Source organism: Haliotis rufescens, unplaced genomic scaffold, assembly GCF_023055435.1.
Source record: "Haliotis rufescens isolate VD_foot unplaced genomic scaffold, xgHalRufe1.0.p SCAF_13, whole genome shotgun sequence".
In the NCBI taxonomy this organism is placed as follows: Eukaryota; Metazoa; Mollusca; class Gastropoda; order Lepetellida; family Haliotidae; genus Haliotis; species Haliotis rufescens.
Window position 1 is genome coordinate 25525326 of NW_025963813.1, and position 20223 is coordinate 25545548.

Below are 20223 nucleotides of genomic sequence, written 5' to 3' on the forward strand. Positions count from 1 at the left end.
AGCATATTTAAATAAATGTTACCATATCTAATGTATGGTCATCTATCCAAATGTGTAAAGGAATCCCGAGATCCTCGCTCAAAACCCTTCCAGTTTCACAGATCGTGGGTTACAAATAATGCCACACTGCTTTGTCTTTTCTCCGGAGTTCATAAGGTAGATAATATTTACCAAAATATCCAGAGACATTTTAACTGCACATTTGAATTATCTTTTGTGAATTCACAAGGAAGAATAACCTGTAGAATGTGTACATAATGCGAGACACCATGAACACATATGGATGTCCCTGCCTAGCAAGTGTTGTTGAGAGATCCCCCTACCTCCTCATGGCTGTTTACAACCACCCAAAGGGGAATACAAGAGAAAGACAAATTCAATCATGAATTCATCTCTTTACGTGAAACAGTTCCAGGAAGTAGGAGCGGGTTATCAAGGGCACCCCTCCTACCCACCGTCAATGGGTTCATAAGGGCTCTCAACTTAAATTTCAGGTGGGATAGGACTTAAGTACCCGACAAGCCAAAATGATTTTTGTCAATGTTCTTTCCACACATGCAACTATGTTTTAACTGTCATGAAAGACAAACATAATTTATGCAACCACAATGCAACATGCATTATATTCTCACCCAAGGTTGATTCAATGTCATATAGCCTCTTCTTCCCCGATGCACTGAACAAACTGGTGGGCAGTTGGATAATACTGGTACAGGCTAAAGTAAACTATGTTCGAGGACCACACTGTGAATCAAGGGTCAACCAAATACATTACAAACCCTAGCATTTCATAAAGACAAATAGCTTTATTTGACAAATGAGTTACATGTACACATACGAAAATGAGTCCACAAAGTGTATATAGACTAGAGCTCGTGCAGCACAACAGCAAGTCGTGTTGTCCGCCGGCTGCACAGGCTGCTCAAAGATGTCTGCTGTCAACACCTTGACAACCGACAGTTTTTTTTCTACATTGTGACAATGAAATTTGTTAAATTTCAGAAATCATTTGACAGCTGCTACTAGCAGGGACTACATATAATGAATACAGAAGCAAAGTGTGACTATAGACATTCATATCATGCAGACCAGTCACGCATGCCAACACTGCCTAGATAGTACAATGGTCGCTGCTGAGACGTACGTACACTTTCAAAATTTTAATATCACAGACATAAATTAGAATCTATGGCATTTTTCCCAAAATTGTCTATGTTTCCAAATATATTTAAATAAGGATACAAATATATTATTGTGAATATGTTACAGAAGAATCTATGACACATACTTAACAACGATTAGTCTGTGAAACTAAAATTGAGTCTTTCTTGTCACAATTTCTGAAAACTACCATCATATCGCAGCACATGTTGAACAAATCTTGTGCAACGATTAGTCATTATGTAATACTTGCCTTAGAAAAAACATTAGATACATAAATGCAAAAACAATGAGTAAACGCACTAAAAACATAATTATGTCATATACAAATAGATTTCACAGTAGACACAAGCTCTCGGGATAGGAGCCGAGTTGAACAATCCCGACATAAGGTTAGTTTCCCCTGATTAACACTACACTATCAGATCCATCAGGTTCATAGAAATCACTGAAACACCTTCCCTCAATTCAAGACTTCAGTTCCATATCTCAATCGGTTTACTTCCCCTCCCTATTCAGAATATACTTTTGTGAGATTTGACATCCAAGGATATTTTTTGGATTTTCTGGTTTTCTAAAACAAAGCTGACTTCATTGAGATATGAGACCTCATCACACAGGTACAAAGTTCCATGTATATACTGCAACATATCTGCAACTGCCATGATGACAAAGTCAGTGATAGCTGTTACAACACCACACAGGATCAGCTTCTATCCCGTGTACGCTTCATGCCACTCTTCCAATTGTTGTTGGTGTGTGGGTCTCCTAGGAATACATACATTTCCGTCTAAGCAAAGTAGCCTCTTGATGTTTAACTGACTGTTTTGGCAAAGAAGGTGTTTGGCAATTCTTGACTTAATACGGAAATGCATCATGACATAATCATGACCTTCACGTGACCCTCTGACCTTGACAACTCTGAGATAAAAGCTGATCCCATTGTTTATCAGACAGCAGCTAGAAGATAAATGTCCAGAGATATAACTTAGCCATGGTAACATACAAGGTTCAATAAATAATGTTTGTTACCAAAACATTGACTTGAACAAAAGAAACAATAGGATTAAAACGGGGTGCTGTTTAAATGTTGTCGTTCAAGATACATCAACAAAACCGATAATCCATGGAAAAATGGGTGTATTTTTTACAATTATTTTCTTTCAAATATTTCATGTCACAAGACACATTTGCAACAAATATCTACACTTGCACACATGGTAATTTGGATAGTATATGCTATATAGTAGTCGAGGCGGCTTTTGTAACAACGGGTGTCCATTGGGTATCCCAGCACAGCAACAGTGCACTTACAGGACATGTGATTCACTGTCAACATTACTCCGGGAAAACTCCGGGAGAAGCCAACCATGCCCCGACCTTGGTCCCCCGTTCTTGTTTTTGAATGACTTTGACTCACAATCTAAATCCGGACAAAAGGAAGTATCAACCATTACATTAAATGGAAAAAACCTCCAAGAAACTGGATTCAGAGGGCAAGCTCTCATACACCGTATCGCAGTAAATATGGAAATGAGGAAGATTGCATAAAAGTTAGGTCGGGACTCCAAAGTGACTTGTGTGCAGACACACATCTTGAAGCGATACCCACACTTGACACATACAAATATTGCACTACAATTCATATATGGGTGTCCAAATATCCACACTATACGCAGATATTTCACGACAGACTGGGAAGCAGACTGACAATATGATGGCAAGCTGCATCGCTCAGTCACAAGCACACTGTACAGTGATGCCACTCGGTCCACACTACCACACATGGTTTCAGTTGTGTGGACCGACAGCAATGTGGCTACAGTGCTAGCATAGATGCCTCGCGCATGCACACACCTCAAGTAGATGCATGCACTGAGGAAGCAGGTATGCCATGGATGTGCAGCTCTCTGCACTGACCCCTCTGTCCAGAGAACTGCACGGGTGAAGAGCGGCATGGCAGAACATTTGCTCTGCACAGTATGCAATGAGAAGTTGACACGAAGACGTTCTCACAAACAGACACATAGAAGACTTGAGCGATGAAGCAGACTTTTCCATCTACAATTCCATGTCAGAAATAAAAGTACAATCAATTCAGTTTCAATATCAAAAGAGGATACAATACGGCTTGATACGCCTTGTACACACTTCTTGCCAAGACATATGCAAAATTTAAGACAGCAATTAATTAATTAATGGTCATGTCTTGAAAATGGTAAAATGCTACACTTTTGTCTCACATTTAATTGTTATTTCACCACACTACATAAAATGTAAACCTACAAGTGTTACCTCCTGCTAAATCAAGCATCTTTCAGAATGCACATTTTCAAATTCCTTCCAATCTGGGCAATTCACTTCATTTCAAAGACCACCATAATCCAAGTAATAATTTTTCACGAAATTATTGCAATCTTTGTTTTAAGTCAGTCAGTCGACTTGTTCCTTTATCGTCAGTGAAATTGCCCATCTATCCCTCAAAATGTTAGTTAACCCTTAAGAGTTGGAGTACAGGAATCCACACCACAGGGTTAATCGCTTATCCCACATGATCCAAGATGATTGTGTCACTTGTAGGTTTGTGAGGACTACGTGTAGTCACTCGCAGGCTGCTTCTTCTCACAGGTGGTTGATGGGACTCCAATGAGAAGTGATTGTGTTGGTCTCCCTTACATACTGGAGCTCAATGTCTATCTACTGAAACAAGAGAGACAGACAGACAGAAATGGGTAGTCCGTATATACACCAGGGGGTTGTCCTCAGGTGACTATCACCACGCACTGGATAGTCTTGTACAGTGTGAGCCTCTCACCAACATCAGATCGCATCCTTCCACGTGTTGTGAGAACAAGACTGCCATTACAGAAAGAAAAGCAACATGGACATTGACGGACCACACACACAACTCGCCCATCCTGCACCACCGTGTGCACAGGCCTCAGTTCCAGATCTTGAGGAAGCTATCCCATGATCCTGTTGCCACGGCCATCCCGTCCTCTGTCACACCCAAACAGCTCACACGGTTGTCATGGCCAGCTAACACACCTGTAATAAGCAAAGTATCCATCAGTTTGTGGTTTTATTACTTGCAGTTTGTAAAATTCTACACTCACCATACAAAATATGAATTTCGGCCCTAATACAGAGGTAAGTAAAACACCATCATGACTATCATGAACAATCTGCATCATACCTGCTCTGTCTTGTTTGAGCACGTCCCATACATTGCAATTAAAGTCATCATATCCGCCGAGGAGCAGGCGTCCACTCTTGGAGAAGGCCACAGATGTGATACCACAGATGATGTTGTCGTGGGAGTACATGCCGATCTCCTGGTCTGCCCGGATATCAAACAGGCGGCACGTGGCGTCATCAGACCCCGTAGCAAATGCAGAGCCATTCGGGAAATACTGCAGAAAACAATCAGCAGGTGAAACAAAAACCTATATGAGTGAGTTAAAACAAAGTCAAATCAGCAGTATTTCAGCCGTAATAGTGACAACAAGTGCAAAAGTAAGCGTGGCTCACTAATACCCCCGACCCGCCTAGTGTGTCAGTAGTTACAAATTAAATAGCTAGGATAGGGTTAGCCTTTAGGGTTTGAAAAATTAATAAAAAAATGGAAAATTAATAAAAAAAAATTTTTTTTCTTTTGACTGCAGCCCTCCATATGAAACAGATTATATGTACTAAGTTTGAGATGAATCCACTGAATACTTTTAGAGAAATCGTGCGGACAAAGTTTTCGGACGTTAGGGTTTAAAAAATTCATTAAAAAATGACGTTCGCCTGTCACGCCGAAGACCCGGGTTCGAATCCCGACATGGGTACAATGTGTGAAGCCCATTTCTGGTGGCCCCCGCCGATATTGCTGGAATATTGCTAAAAGCGGCGTAAAACCAAACTCACTCACTCACTCATTAAAAAAATATATGGAAAATTAATAATAATTTTTTTTTTCTTTTGACTGCACCCCTTCATATGACACAGATTATATGTACTAAGTTTGAGATGAATCCACTGAATAGTTTAAGAGAAATCACGCGGACAAAGTTTTCAGATGGACGTTAGGGTTTGAAAAATTCATTAAAATAATGGAAAATTAATAAAAACATTTTTCTTCTTTTGACTGCACCCCTCTATATGACACAGATTATATGTACTAAGTTTGAGGTGAATCCCCTGAATAGTTTAAGAGAAATCGCATGGACAAAGTTTTCGGACAGACGGACGGACGGAATCTTGGTATAACTATAAACCCCCGACATTTTGTCGGGGGTATAATAAACCTATGTGAACAAGAAGACAAAATCGGAGGAAACTCAACATACTTGACAGAAATATTCTTAGGATCTAACACAATTTTCTTTAATTCTGCCTTGTACATACAGTAAACTACTCTTTTAACAAACACGCTAAGAACAAACTGGCTGATAAAACAAACTGTTTTTTTTGGTCCTGGCCATTTATGCTCATAATGAACTACGGTTATAACAAACTAAAATTAGTCATCCCTTTCAGTTCGTAACCGCAGCTTACTGTGTATATGAGTTTGTTTTTTCTCAATTTAAAAATCGACACAAAGTGTTACGTAGCTGTAAATACGAAATAACAAAACAACTCGAAATGTAATAGTCTGGAGTTGCTAGTTTGATCTCAGTGAACAATACAAAATGTACTTTACAGGAGGTAATTTGTTGGCACTTTCAACATTTAAAAATAAAACTAAGTCCAAATTGACATAGCAGAAACAGACTATAGGCATTATGCACCTGTTCTCACCTGTCGTCAAGGTGTCATAGGTCACCTTGATCTACTTACACCTGGTTATGCCCTGTTTCACAATAGTCTGTTTTATTCACATTTTTACACACTTTTACGTGTAAAAAGGCATAAAAACATTTGATACGCTGTATTTGTGCCACGGCCCAGTTAGTACTAATTTAGTTGTTTGAATATTTACATATTTTGTATATTAACTGCAATAATTTAAGATCTGAGGTCGAAAAAACAGTTTATTTTCATTTCCGTGAGTACTTTAGGCACTTACCGTAATTGCATTAATATCTGACTCATGGCCTGAGAAAGTCTGCTTGCACATTCCATCTCTGATATCCCACAGCTGAAACAAGAATTGTGTAGTTTAAAAGAAAATGTTCTGGATTTTACAGCTTCTACAGCTCAATGATTATCATGTTAACATAATGAAAAATAGTGAAATGGCCATAATGAGAAAGACTGACACTCAACAAAAGTATCTGTCAGCGTTAAGATTCAAATTTCTGTATAATGGTAAGAGAAACCAAGAAATTCTAATGATATGACAAAATATGGCCATGGCAGCCAGATTTAAAATCTGATGTGAACATTGTGGAAACAAGCATGTAACAGTTCAGTTTCTGACATCATGCTAACATTGGGAGGAAATGCATTGTCAGAGAATTTAGGAGCAGTATTTCCGCTCATTGGTGCAGTGGTTCCTGAGAAGATACCAGACAACAGGCCATACATAAGCTCACTTGACATGCAGGCATGTTGTTTTGGATGATTTGTTACATGTTCTATACTTGTGTTTCAGTTCAGTGAAGTAACAACAAACTCTATTAATTCCATGATTTACAGTAGTCAGAGTTGGGAAGGCATATAGATGCCATTTCTACCCTCATATCCACTGCTCCCTGATGGTTCAGGGTGGTAGGACTACCTATGGCTACAGTAACTGCTATTATGTAAACATCTCACCTTAGCCGATGCATCACAAGCACCAGACACAAATGTCTTCATATCAGGAGCCAGTGATAGACTCATGACATCGCCAGTGTGCCCTGTGAATGAAGTGGTGTTCTGGCCAGTTTCTATATCCCATAATGCACTGTGGAGATAAAAGAGATCAATGTATAAACATAGGTACCACACATCGAGACTTCCTTCTACAGTAACAGCAACACCAATACAAATACAATATCTATCATTAGCTACAATACTTAGCTGCTATCTTTTCGCCAATGGGTGAAACCGCTAATAGATAAATATTCTTAGAATGATATTTGCCTCTAGGTGTATTAATGAACTTTTCAAGAAGCTAACTTAACAGGTTACTCACCAAGTCATATCTCCTGAGCTTGTGACTATTTGGTTATCATCGAGAAATCGGCAACAAGAGAGGTAGCCAGTGTGGCCAGGCAACTCTCTACTAACACGGACATTGCCTTCTCGAGTTTTTAGACTGTAAATGGAACAAATGTTGTCCAGCCCACCACATGCGACGTAGCTGCCCGAAGGAGCATAGGCACAGGTCATTACCCAGCTGGAGCGAAGTGGAATAGCATGAACCTGAAACATAACACTCGAACTCAACACACATGCTACAAACAGAGGTCCAGTCCATGACCAGAGATTTTATTTGTTCAAGGACAACATGCAGGCCATAGCATCCACAAGAACATCACACAGGCCATGGCATCCACAAGGACAGCACACAGGCCATGGCATCCACAAGGACATCACACAGGCCATGGCATCCACAAAGGCATACACAAGGACATCACACAGGCCATGGCATCCACAAGGACATCACACAGGCCATACCATCCACAAGGACATCACACAGGCCATACCATCCACAAGGACAGCACACAGGCCATACCATCCACAAGGACAGCACACAGGCCATACCATCCACAAGGACAGCATACAGGCCATGGCAGGCCATACCATCCACAAGGACATGGCATCCACAAGGACAGCATACAGGCCATACCATCCACAAGGACAGCGTACAGGCCATAGCAGGCCATACCATCCACAAGGACATCACACAGGCCATGGCATCCACAAGGACAGCACACAGGCCATACCATCCATAAGGACAGCGTACAGGCCATACCATCCACAAGGACAGCACACAGGCCATGGCATCCACAAGGACAGCACACAGGCCATGGCATCCACAAGGACATCACACAGGCCATTGCATCCACAAGGACAGCACACAGGCCATGGCATCCACAAGGACAGCGTACAGGCCATGGCAGGCCATACCATCCACAAGGACAGCACATAGGTCGTCATAGTGTGATAGTGTATAGTCCTTAAGGATAGTGCATACTCACCATATCATCAGGACAAACCCTCCCATGACAAATTGTTCTTATGATGCTTCAATCAGGTAACAACTCCATAGATGAACCAAAACCTTTCACTGGACAAATCATCCACTGCTTCTCTGCCTATTGCATACAGAGTATCAAACCAAATCATCCACACACTACTTTATACTTATGTCATTCCAATGTCTACACGGTCTGGATTTCTCCAAAGGTTTGTCAAAAACAATGATACTGATGAAAACAATATTGAGGACAAATATCAGACAGTAAAACATGACATTAACAGACATACAGCTCAGAAATTCAGGAAATAAATTTTACATTAGTACAAAACTGAAGCAAAGGAGGAAGACAGATAAAAGACAAACGAGACAAACAAATTTGGCTACATGTAACAGTTGGTAGAATGTCAGTCTCCAGATACTTATATTCATCATCATCACACAAAATTTCCATGTAAACCCAACTACAACATACTAATTCCCATTTCTTCTAAATGATTTCTTGTTGGGTTTCTTCTGTACCCAAATCAACAAATAATTGTATCTTTTGGAATAAAAAAGATGGTTAGATGACTGACACCTACCAAGCAACGTGATTATGTTAAGCAAGACAGACACCAATAATACAAACAGCAATCAAGGAAGAGAGTACCTTTTCCCTCAGACATAATATCATTGGGTTGGAGGCAACTCCAAACAAAATACACGCAAATATGAAATTCCAAAACTCATTAAGTGCTTTAATTTAATAAAAAGTACACAGTGATCATTGAAAAAAAAGTGCAGTATATTTCAGTTGTTCTTGTCATCACAAAATGAAATAATTTATTAGTAATGTGTCAATTTGAAACAAGAGTGATATTTATTCCACTCACTGGAGCAGTTGTTCCAAGTTTATAGTAATGAACCAGAGCATGAGGTGAGAGTTCGGGAGGCCAGCCAGTTTTGGGTCGAAAGAACAGAGATGCCAAGATAATGCTAATCTAATGCTGACTACCAGTCTGCTATATATGCTTCGTCAAGCACAGCACAATCCTCATTTCTATTAAGGGAAGTCTCATGCTGTATCATCCTTCTGTTTTGGAGGGCTGAGTGTCAGCGATGCTGAACATCAGTTGCAGGTGAGCTACCTGACAACCTCATATGCTTGGTGCCCTGCTACATACACCAATAACCAATAACACCAGCAACACTCACAAGCTTTCTTAAACACAGCAGCACCATCTTCACATACTGAAGTGGCTAATCTAGTCTGTGAATATGCAAGATGCATGCTTAGCTCACTGTAACCTTGCCAACTGACACAGCAAGCATTAGGCAGAATCCCCCAGCAGCGTAGCATGTAGCAAGCTTGAAGCTGAGGAAGCAGTCTGAATTTCACAGCAATGGATTTCTCATTTTCTCAAGTTGCTGTGGACAAGGTCTGAAGAACTCATAGGGCTAACATTACGGTTTCTTTAACTCCACAGTAGTTGTAACTATGGTAACATGTCTAGATGTCAACAAATTACTTTACTTTGTTATTTATAACAAACAATATACATATACCATGTTATGCCCTGATTCCTTGATAATGCATCAACATTTCCAATGATAAAACTCTTATCATCCATTATTGACCCTTAATCTTATTGTGGCAGATGACTCCACTCTCTTGGAGGCAGTCAATATGATGCAATACTGATGCAATAAGAAAGCTCAGGGCAACTGTAAGTATCGTACAGTCATCTTTATTAAACCCAAACTATCAGTTATCTTAAATCTTTGTTGCTATGCAAACTTCATGAACTGAAAACTATACAAGATCTACACTTCAACTTGTTGGAAAACCTTACAACACACAATGACCAAGTGACAATGTAAAAGAAGATTCAAAAAAACTTGAAGTCCTGTCAGGTATAGAATGTTGCAACATCACACTATCTTTGTTCAATACTTGATCTGTATTTACATCATCTTGGCATCTCTGGGCAAATTTGTCAGAAACATGTCTCACCTTGTTGCAAGTAAAACCATCCCATACTATTAATTTACCATCTTGTGATGCAGATACAAGACTTCTGAAACAAACAAAAGAAAACACAACAATCAAACATGGATACGACTGCTCTGTTACCTACCTTGTTGGTGGTGCAAGTATCCCATACTATTAATTTACCATCTTGCGAAGCTGAAACTAAATTTCTGAAAAAAGGAAGAGAGTTGTGTATATTATTCACGGTGAATGTCATGACATGGTGGTATAGACACTGTGCTGCCTGGGTTGGAGATGGCTAATTCAGCATTACAACATGCTGGCGGATTCTGACATCCATTAACTGCTACACACTAGCTGCAGGGGACATGATCTATATTGATCACGCATAGGACTAGTTTATGGTCATCTGAACAGCTGGTACATCTATTATTGATGGTCCTGAGAAGCATGAACAGGCAAACATATATTCTGAAGTATGTGTACAGGTTTGTCTGGTTTTGTTCCTCCAACAGCATATCATAGTACAACAATAGATGGTGCTTATTGTCAACATCCATGAAGCATGCATAAAACAAACAGGACTGCAGTAAAACAAAAGAAGTCTACATCTGTGGGTGCAGCTAAAAAGGTGAAACAAGTTGGTGAGAGATGTGGGATTACAGGCTGCTTCATATCCTCAGCATTATCCATTTCAGTGAAATGCATTTGACAGTATACCTCAAAGGCAGAAACCATGTTTCACTGACAATATATATTATCAAAAATATTTGGATATAATTGCATACAATATTCATAGATAGATTTTCTGGAACTTGCCCAATGTATATGTCCACATAAATATCATCAGTGCAACAACTGATGATAGCATTGGGGTGGCCATGAAGCTGCATGCTGCAGCAACAGTTCATTCTTTGTATTATTATTGTTTTTCCCTAAGTGTGTGAACCTTAATAAGCAGCCTGGCAGCAAACCACTACTCAGCAAACAATTTCATATCCTGCAAATATGATTTGTGAAACCCCTTTCATCTGGATTCCGAAGATGTAAACTTTAATGTAATGAAGAGTTGCTGAATGCATCTTCAACTCATTACCAGACACTATGATTCAACAGACACTAAGCATGCAGCACTGTCCCCTTGCAGCCAGTGTGCATCAGTCAGCAAGACAATTCCTACTCTGCCTCCAGGGCCGTCACTAACAAACAACAAGAAAAGGAAATGTATCTGGAGCCAAGAATGTCCTGATAGTGATATGTAACACTGTTTTATCTTGCCTATTGACTGGAAGGCCTGGCTGTGTGCAAATATCAGGCAATATTCCCTATAGCTGGCAGTGTCTGTGTGGCTCCAATAACCAAGAGAAATCAATAGCATTCTAGCCCTTGCTTCTGTCTTTTACATCATGAACATGTCGTCATGGCAACCATTCCTTTGGGTCTTTCGTCAAATAGTCAGAGCCTCCACGGTTCTACTGACCCTGGTAAGCTGATGGTGATCCCCCATACAATCTCTACTGTCAAATGAGAAGTATACTGGCTATACAACCAAAGAACTGACAGATAAACTTGCAATTCATAATCAGGAGTTCCTTCTCTATGCTAAAACCCTCATCAGGTGGTATTCACAATTATGTACGGATAATAGGGCACATGCAACACTGGCTTCACATCAACCAAGGTAGGCTTAAACCAACATAAGATGTGTCAGAAATAGGTTTCTCATAAAATAAATAGCTATTTTTTTCAACTATTTCTAAGAGTTCAAACAAACACTAAGACCTGGCTATGCTAACAGTGAAGGGAGAGCTCGCAGTCATTTCTTCATGAACCAAAATGGTTGTCAATACCATATAACCTTGTAACATCTAATAAACTTCATATATATTCTAAATCTTGTTTTGAGACATTTTTGGGACTGGCAATTGGGACAATCTATTTCTTGCTAAATTCAGAAATTCTCAAGTCATGACAGTGCAAGATGGGAAACTTCAATGATCACTGATTCCCTAAACATGTTTAGCCGCTGAACAGAAAATAGGAATATATTTTGAGCACTGAGTGCTGTGCATATTTTGGCCGTGTTGTGTACTGAAAGCTCTTTGAAATATCATGAAAGGAAGGTTCACAATTTCCTTGTTTATTCCAATACATAGACAGCCGTTAATGTTATATCCCACTACATAACAAACACTACTTGACAGTAGTTGCTACTTGAGTTGCAGTCTTAATATCACATACACAATCTGCACTGTCATAGCCTGTCTCCAATGGTGACTGGAGCTGTCTGTCCATCACTTATCAAACCTTACCGTATAACAAGATCACTCCAAATGACAAAATCTTATTAGACAGGTTATATAAGTGCAACAGGCGTCAACATTTTGTATGAAGTTTGCAGAAATTTTGACTTAAGTGTCCCTTAATGGATGGATGTACAACACTCGTCTGTCGTGACCTACAATGTAATTATCCTCAAGCGTCACTGGAGCAATGTGGCCAATGTTGACATTTACAGTGGAATGGATGACGCAAGACATGTCACACTAGCAGGGGGAACTGTCTCCTTCATGTGGCCTGGAGACCAACTCATGACCCAAGTCTCCTGATACATACTGCAACTCAAACAGTCACTAGTGGGGGGGACTGTCTCCTTCATGTGGCCCAGAGACCAACTCATGACCGATGTCTCCTGATACATACTGCAACTCAAACAGTCACTAGTGGGGGGGACTGTCTCCTTCATGTGGCCCGGAGACCAACTCATGACCGATGTCTCCTGATACATACTGCAACTCAAACAGTCACTAGTGGGGGGGACTGTCTCCTTCATGTGGCCCGGAGACCAACTCATGACCGATGTCTCCTGATACATACTGCAACTCAAACAGTCACTAGTGGGGGGGACTGTCTCCTTCATGTGGCCCGGAGACCAACTCATGACCGATGTCTCCTGATACATACTGCAACTCAAACAGTCACTAGTGGGGGGGACTGTCTCCTTCATGTGGCCCGGAGACCAACTCATGACCGATGTCTCCTGATACATACTGCAACTCAAACAGTCACTAGTGGGGGGGGGAGACTGTCTCCTTCATGTGGCCCGGAGACCAACTCATGACCGATGTCTCCTGATACATACTGCAACTCAAACAGTCACTAGTGGGGGGGGAGACTGTCTCCTTCATGTGGCCCGGAGACCAACTCATGACCGATGTCTCCTGATACATACTGCAACTCAAACAGTCACTAGTGGGGGGGGAGACTGTCTCCTTCATGTGGCCCGGAGACCAACTCATGACCCAAGTCTCCTGATACATACTGCAACTCAAACAGTCACTAGTGGGGGGGGAGACTGTCTCCTTCATGTGGCCCGGAAACCAACTCATGACCGATGTCTCCTGATACATACTGCAACTCAAACAGTCACTAGTGGGGGGGACTGTCTCCTTCATGTGGGTGGCCTGAAGTTCATCTCATGACCCTCATACATACTGCTCAATCAGGTAACACGATTATTATTTCACATCCCTCGAAACACCAAAACTCTCTCTCTCTCTCTCTCTCTCTATATATATATATGTATATATAGAGAGAGAGAAAGATCAAAACATAAGCCTGTGGTGTTGTTACACAGACAAATCCTGATAAAAGTTGAGTAACACCTAAATCCGACTGACTTCTGAATTTCATTTCCTATATTTCCAGCTAAGCTCTGGACTAGTCACGGATTGTATCCCGGCATACACCCAAAATATCTCACGATAACAATTTCCTTTTCCTTAAGACTTGAACGCCAAATCAAATTAGTAAAAATAGGACAAGGCTATGTAGCTTGCCTGAATTAGGAAGAAATAATGAAATAAAGTTGTGTGCTGGAATTCTGTGTGAAATTGTAAAGATACCATAGGTGGTATCATTAATACAAGTTTCAGCTCCAGGCTTTGTACTTTCAAAAGAGACAAAAAAAAATGCAGTAACACTAGAACAGATGTGAAAGGTCGCAGCTCAGTCAAATATTAAAATATACCACAAATCCGTTATAGGTCATACTGCATACTAAAAAATTTATGATACATGCAGAAATGGCAAAGTGATAGGCAATAATGACATTTTCAATGTGATACCGTCGCAGACATGTTTAAAGTCACATAAATATTCTATAAGCAATTTCAGGGATGGAACCACCGACCCTCCACACTCTCTATCCAGTGCAGACTCTCTATCTACTACACAATAAACAGTTTTAGGAAAAACTAGCCAATTTCTTCTTCCTTTTTGCTACTATATAGATATTACAAACTTTTATAGAGAACATCTCCCAAGTTATGATCTTCACAATAAATTTGGACATATGAATTGTTGGAACATGAGGCATGGATAGTCCTCCTCTAGCCTGGTCATCATCAGCTCCCCCACTACTGGACTAGCACTCCAACATGTCTGGCTAGGGCTACGTGTCAGCCAGATCTCACAGCAGACAGGCTGGAGGCATCAGGCTAATATCACACATCTAGCTCCCCTCCTTTGATGAAATTACCTGCACCTCTTCCACCCCCCCCCCAAGGGTGAGATAATAAAACAAAACATAATTACAGGATTTTTTATCATTTACAACCTCAGTGGACTATCCACGTTGTATTGTTTATGCCAAATATTGTGGAGTTCTTATTCCAGTTTCATCTTGTGGTGGCATGTGAGGCCTTAACTATGATAATCAGAATGATGCTGGTTTGAAAGTCAAAGAAACCAGTCTCCAAAAACACCTGGCAATGTCATAAAATTTCAAAGGTTTCGTAACTTATTTGTGAAATTCATTCAGCAACATTTAACATTTATTAACTCCCATGGAAACGCTTCTTGTAATCGGAACTTATCATCCATCATTGATATTTATCAGCTTGTTTAATTGCCTATATTTTGCACAAAATTATTTGCCCCTGTAACAAAATGTTCATAATCTTATTCCTTTGAACCTTTTTATTATATAAATTCAATGACAATTTTCTCATGCTCCATAATGTCAACATAATAAAAAGCACAGTTCTGAATTGTAGCTAAATGAATTTACAGGAAAAAGAAAATATTCAGTGTTTGAGATAATTACTTTAAATTCATAAGTTGAGTCTGGATTAGAAATGGAGTGTAATGCTATCTTGGTTTGTCAATCAACTGTTGGTGATCTGCAGGGAAACTCACACATGCTGTAAAGCATTGCCCTGGCAATTCAGTGAAGAAATGTGCAATACACTAAACTACAACAAAAGACAAAAGGTTTGGCTGGCATAAATCCTTGAAATTATTATGTAGGGTCTTATCTAGAATGCCAGACTGAGTGCCTTTGGCAGGCAAATTGGGCCAAAAATCATAATGTTCAAAATGTTCTTGAATGTTGTTCTGAGGATTTGGGATTTAAAAAAATTCAAAACGGTAATTTTTGCTGTCATTTTCTGTTGTGGCCGAACATTGGCCTCTGAGCAGGTCAAGATAGGTCACTGTTATGGGCCTTAACTTTTGAAATGGACATATTCAAAAGAACAATGGAAAGCTTTACTGTGAAGTTGGAATCCAATTGTGCCAAACAATTCTATAACATGGTCTTAAACTGTCAAAAGAAAAACAAAATCTCTCACTATGAAACTACATCATGCTGGAAAAGAAATTCTAAGAGAAAGTGCAATATTATTCTTAGGGGTTTCATGCAAATCCTTTAAGAATCAGATTCAAGCCTTAAATATTATTAAGGAATAGTGTCAAAAAGAGGAACAGTAAACTAAACAAAGACTTCAATTACCAACAAGTATTGTTCTAATACATCTTCTTTTTGACACAACCTTTCAAAGTCTTCGGTTGATTGAGTGTTCAAAGCTAACAAGTTTCACCAAAAAGAAGTGAAATCTTTTTCTCAGAAATCCAAATTGATATCAATCTGAAATAGTGTGAGACAGAATAAGATGGTCAAACTTCGTTCAATATTTAAGGCTTGATCAGAGAGAAATGTTTACCTGGAATCAGATGCCCAATGCATGGCATATATTTTTGCAAGATGGCCCCTAAGGGTGCGCCTGGTGCGCATTTGAATTCTGCCGACAGGGTCAACATTTGCTGCTGCCTGAGGAAGTGTTGTGTCAGCCGCAGCTTTCCTGGCCTCCTGAAACAAAATAACTCAGTCAACTCTACTTCATCACCTACACTTAACTCCAGCATCAATCACTTCATGACCTTACACACATGGACATCAACATCAACTACCTCACGACGACAATACAACCACCAGCATCAACCACTTCATGACCTTACACACATGGGCATCAACATCAACTACTTCACGATGAAGTTACAACCACCAGCATCAACCACTTCATGACCTTACACACATGGGCATCAACATCAACTACTTCACGATGACGTTACAACCACCAGCATCAACCACTTCATGACCTTACACACATGGGCATCAACATCAACTACTTCAAGACGACATTACAACCACCAGCATCAACCACTTCATGACCTTACACACATGGGCATCAACATCAACTACTTCACAATGAAGTTACAACCACCAGCATCAACCACTTCATGACCTTACACACATGGGCATCAACATCAACTACTTCACGATGACGTTACAACCACCAGCATCAACCACTTCATGACCTTACACACATGGGCATCAACATCAACTACTTCACGATGACGTTACAACCACCAGCATCAACCACTTCATGACCTTACACACATGGGCATCAACATCAACTACTTCAAGACGACATTACAACCACCAGCATCAACCACTTCATGACCTTACACACATGGGCATCAACATCAACTACTTCAAGACGACGTTACAACCACCAGCATCAACCACTTCATGACCTTACACACATGGGCATCAACATCAACTACTTCACGATGAAGTTACAACCACCAGCATCAACCACTTCATGACCTTACACACATGGGCATCAACATCAACTACTTCACGACGACGTTACAACCACCAGCATCAACCACTTCATGACCTTACACACATGGGCATCAACATCAACTACTTCACGATGACGTTACAACCACCAGCATCAACCACTTCATGACCTTACACACATGGGCATCAACATCAACTACTTCAAGACGACATTACAACCACCAGCATCAACCACTTCATGACCTTACACACATGGGCATCAACATCAACTACTTCAAGACGACGTTACAACCACCAGCATCAACCACTTCATGACCTTACACACATGGGCATCAACATCAACTACTTCACGATGACGTTACAACCACCAGCATCAACCACTTCATGACCTTACACACATGGGCATCAACATCAACTACTTCACGACGACGTTACAACCACCAGCATCAACCACTTCATGACCTTACACACATGGGCATCAACATCAACTACTTCACGATGACGTTACAACCACCAGCATCAACCACTTCATGACCTTACACACATGGGCATCAACATCATCTAGTTCACGACGATGTTACAACCACCAGCATCAACATCGACTACTCATAATAAACATTGGCATTCATCGCGGGAGCATTCATTCTTAAATCCCCATCCCACTTAGAGGTAGGAAATAACAATATAGAAACCAACCACCTCACATGCTCCTTGCATACTATCAGTTAGTTTAAAGTATACCACTATTTAGGGAAGAGGGAAAACGTTTATCTAACTCATCTGGAAAACTTCGAGAAAGCTGAGTTGAAAGTCTTACGTTAAGGTCCACAATTACATGCAACTATCACAATAAGCAACCCCTTTGCCTTCCAGACTGGTTAATTACCCAAGCAGATAACTAAGTCAAGGATTCCATTTTCAATTCTTTATGGGGCAAGAAGTTAATGTTCAGCAAAGTTCCAGTCAATGTGAAATGTCAAAAGTGTTGGCTGGCAGAAATGATTAAACTCAGTAACTTATTTAATGTACTATTTTAACTTATTTAACAGAATATGTACAATCAGAGCATGAAATCTAAACAAAGCTAGAAATTAATTTTGTTGCTCAGTAAATTTTTTAGTTTGCTTCCAGTTTTCAATTTGTCATGATTCAATCTCAACAAACAACATTTTATTGGTAAAATGTGTGTTCCATTTTTTTATAACTTGATTAACAGCAGGTCCTAAGAAGTAGTTCTGTGAGCAGAAGGCCACTCAGCAGCAGCAGCAGGGTTCAGTCAGCATGGGTAGTTGTCCAATAATTGACACAACAAACAAATTTGCAAACTCATATTTGGCATGTAGCACAACTCAATTTTATGAAAACATTTTGCTACTTGTTCACTCAAGATAAAATAAAATATAAGACAAAAGTAGTTGTGTTATTTAACCAATTTATGATATTCGGATCTGCATAAACTTTTTGACAAAAGAGAAGTACTTGAAGGCTAAATTGAAACTGTAGTCCTTTCTAACTTATCCCATTCAAATTCCTGTATTTTCTTGTGTATAGTGCACACTTTTTCCAAAAAAACAATAAAGCTGTGGAGGTGTGTGCAATTAAGCCATTAACCGTTTTCATTGTTTATCTGATTGTAATCTATTTTATCAATTTTATTCAAAAATGTCATTCACTATTTTCTACTTTGAATAAGGAGGAATTGTGTGTGAACTGCTTGGCAGACTAGTGTGTTCGAGGGCCCACTCTAGTCAAGAAGATAGGGCAACCAACATCTTTATGACACTCACCTCTCTGACATCATAAGAGGACAGAGGTCCAGAAAACTTTTTGAGCAATTGAGTTTTTACTCTAGATTTTCTATTTTACTTGGGTTATTACATTTTTTATTGGGTAACCAATATATTTTTCAATCATCTATTCATCATTCTATTGGGTTTTCACCAAAATTAGTGAACATTTTAATATTTAAAAAAAATGAAATAATGTTTTAGATGTAAATAACTGTTCTACATATATAGGCTTGACTCATAAAGTAAATAAGCTCGTAAATGTGTTTTGGAAATTAGCTCCTTTGTACGCATGCTGAAAAAGCTTCATTAGGTATTAACTCGTGCTGTTTTTTTATTCATTTGAGTTTTTCATTTAGTGCATGCGTTTCTGTACGCAAGTTAATTGAAAGTAATTGGGTTTTGAATATTTTTAAAACTTATCTGAAGCTCTGAGAGGATACTGATATGTTGTGTGTATCACATAATGATAATTGCATATTGATTTAGGTTTATTTTATTTAATAATTCAGATGATCAAACATTTCCAACATGAAATCAGGGAACGCACAATCAATTTGAATGAGCACAGGCTGGCTTATAAAACTTAATTTGTCAATATTTCAAGTAATTGGTGGGACAATTTCACCAATATTGTCTAACATTTACATACAGTGTATGAACTTACCTCTTGGCAACATTTAGTGTATATTTTAGCATTATTATATGGATCATAATCAGCTGAGCTTATTGCCCCAGACGTTTACTAGAATTTGGTTGTCATACTTGGGATTAAAGATGCAAAATACATTCTTGGCTGATGTTCTATTGAATACAATATTGTATGTAGCATGGTGAGGGTAATAATGTGTGACACTTTAATTAATTAGGTTTGACTTCCTTTTCCAATTAAAGAAGTGGGTTTCGGCACACTGCAGGAGAATCTTGCCATCACCTTGATACTGCGACAATACAACGTCAACACCATCAATGTCCTTGGGGAACAATGTCCACCCAGCTGTCAACTACAGCTGTCAACTGCTTTTTTCTAATATGTTTTTCACAGCCTTTGCCTTAACATCAACCACATTTCACACCTTAAATGATTGCAAATGCATGGCCAATTTGCAGCACTAACGGAAGACACTCAAATACATCTTACTTCTTGCAAGACAGCATTTCACTCCTTCAAATCTACCAAATCAATGAGTAATTTTTGTATCTGGTTGAACCTATCCCGCTGGGCAGGCTGACAGGCCGATGCAGCACACACAAATCA

General features: G+C 39.6%; 1 protein-coding gene across 3 annotated transcripts in view; it reads right to left on the bottom strand.

Moving 5' to 3' along the window:
* Positions 1 to 786: 786 nt before the first annotated feature.
* LOC124110781 (guanine nucleotide-binding protein subunit beta) overlaps positions 787 to 20223 on the bottom strand; it is a 41429-nt gene continuing 21992 nt past the window's right edge. For 2 of the 3 annotated variants that reach the window (XM_046470194.2, XM_046470192.1), the window contains exons 4-10: positions 16256 to 16401; positions 10396 to 10459; positions 7268 to 7497; positions 6907 to 7036; positions 6215 to 6286; positions 4358 to 4574; positions 787 to 4209 (exon numbers count right to left, since the gene is read on the bottom strand). In XM_046470194.2, coding sequence (XP_046326150.1) covers positions 4103 to 4209; positions 4358 to 4574; positions 6215 to 6286; positions 6907 to 7036; positions 7268 to 7497; positions 10396 to 10459; positions 16256 to 16401 — 966 coding nt within the window. In that variant the 3' untranslated portion in view covers positions 787 to 4102. Of the gene's footprint in view, positions 4210 to 4357; positions 4575 to 6214; positions 6287 to 6906; positions 7037 to 7267; positions 7498 to 10271; positions 10336 to 10395; positions 10460 to 16255; positions 16402 to 20223 lie in introns of all 3 variants that reach the window. The other variant, XM_046470193.1, reaches the window with a different exon arrangement.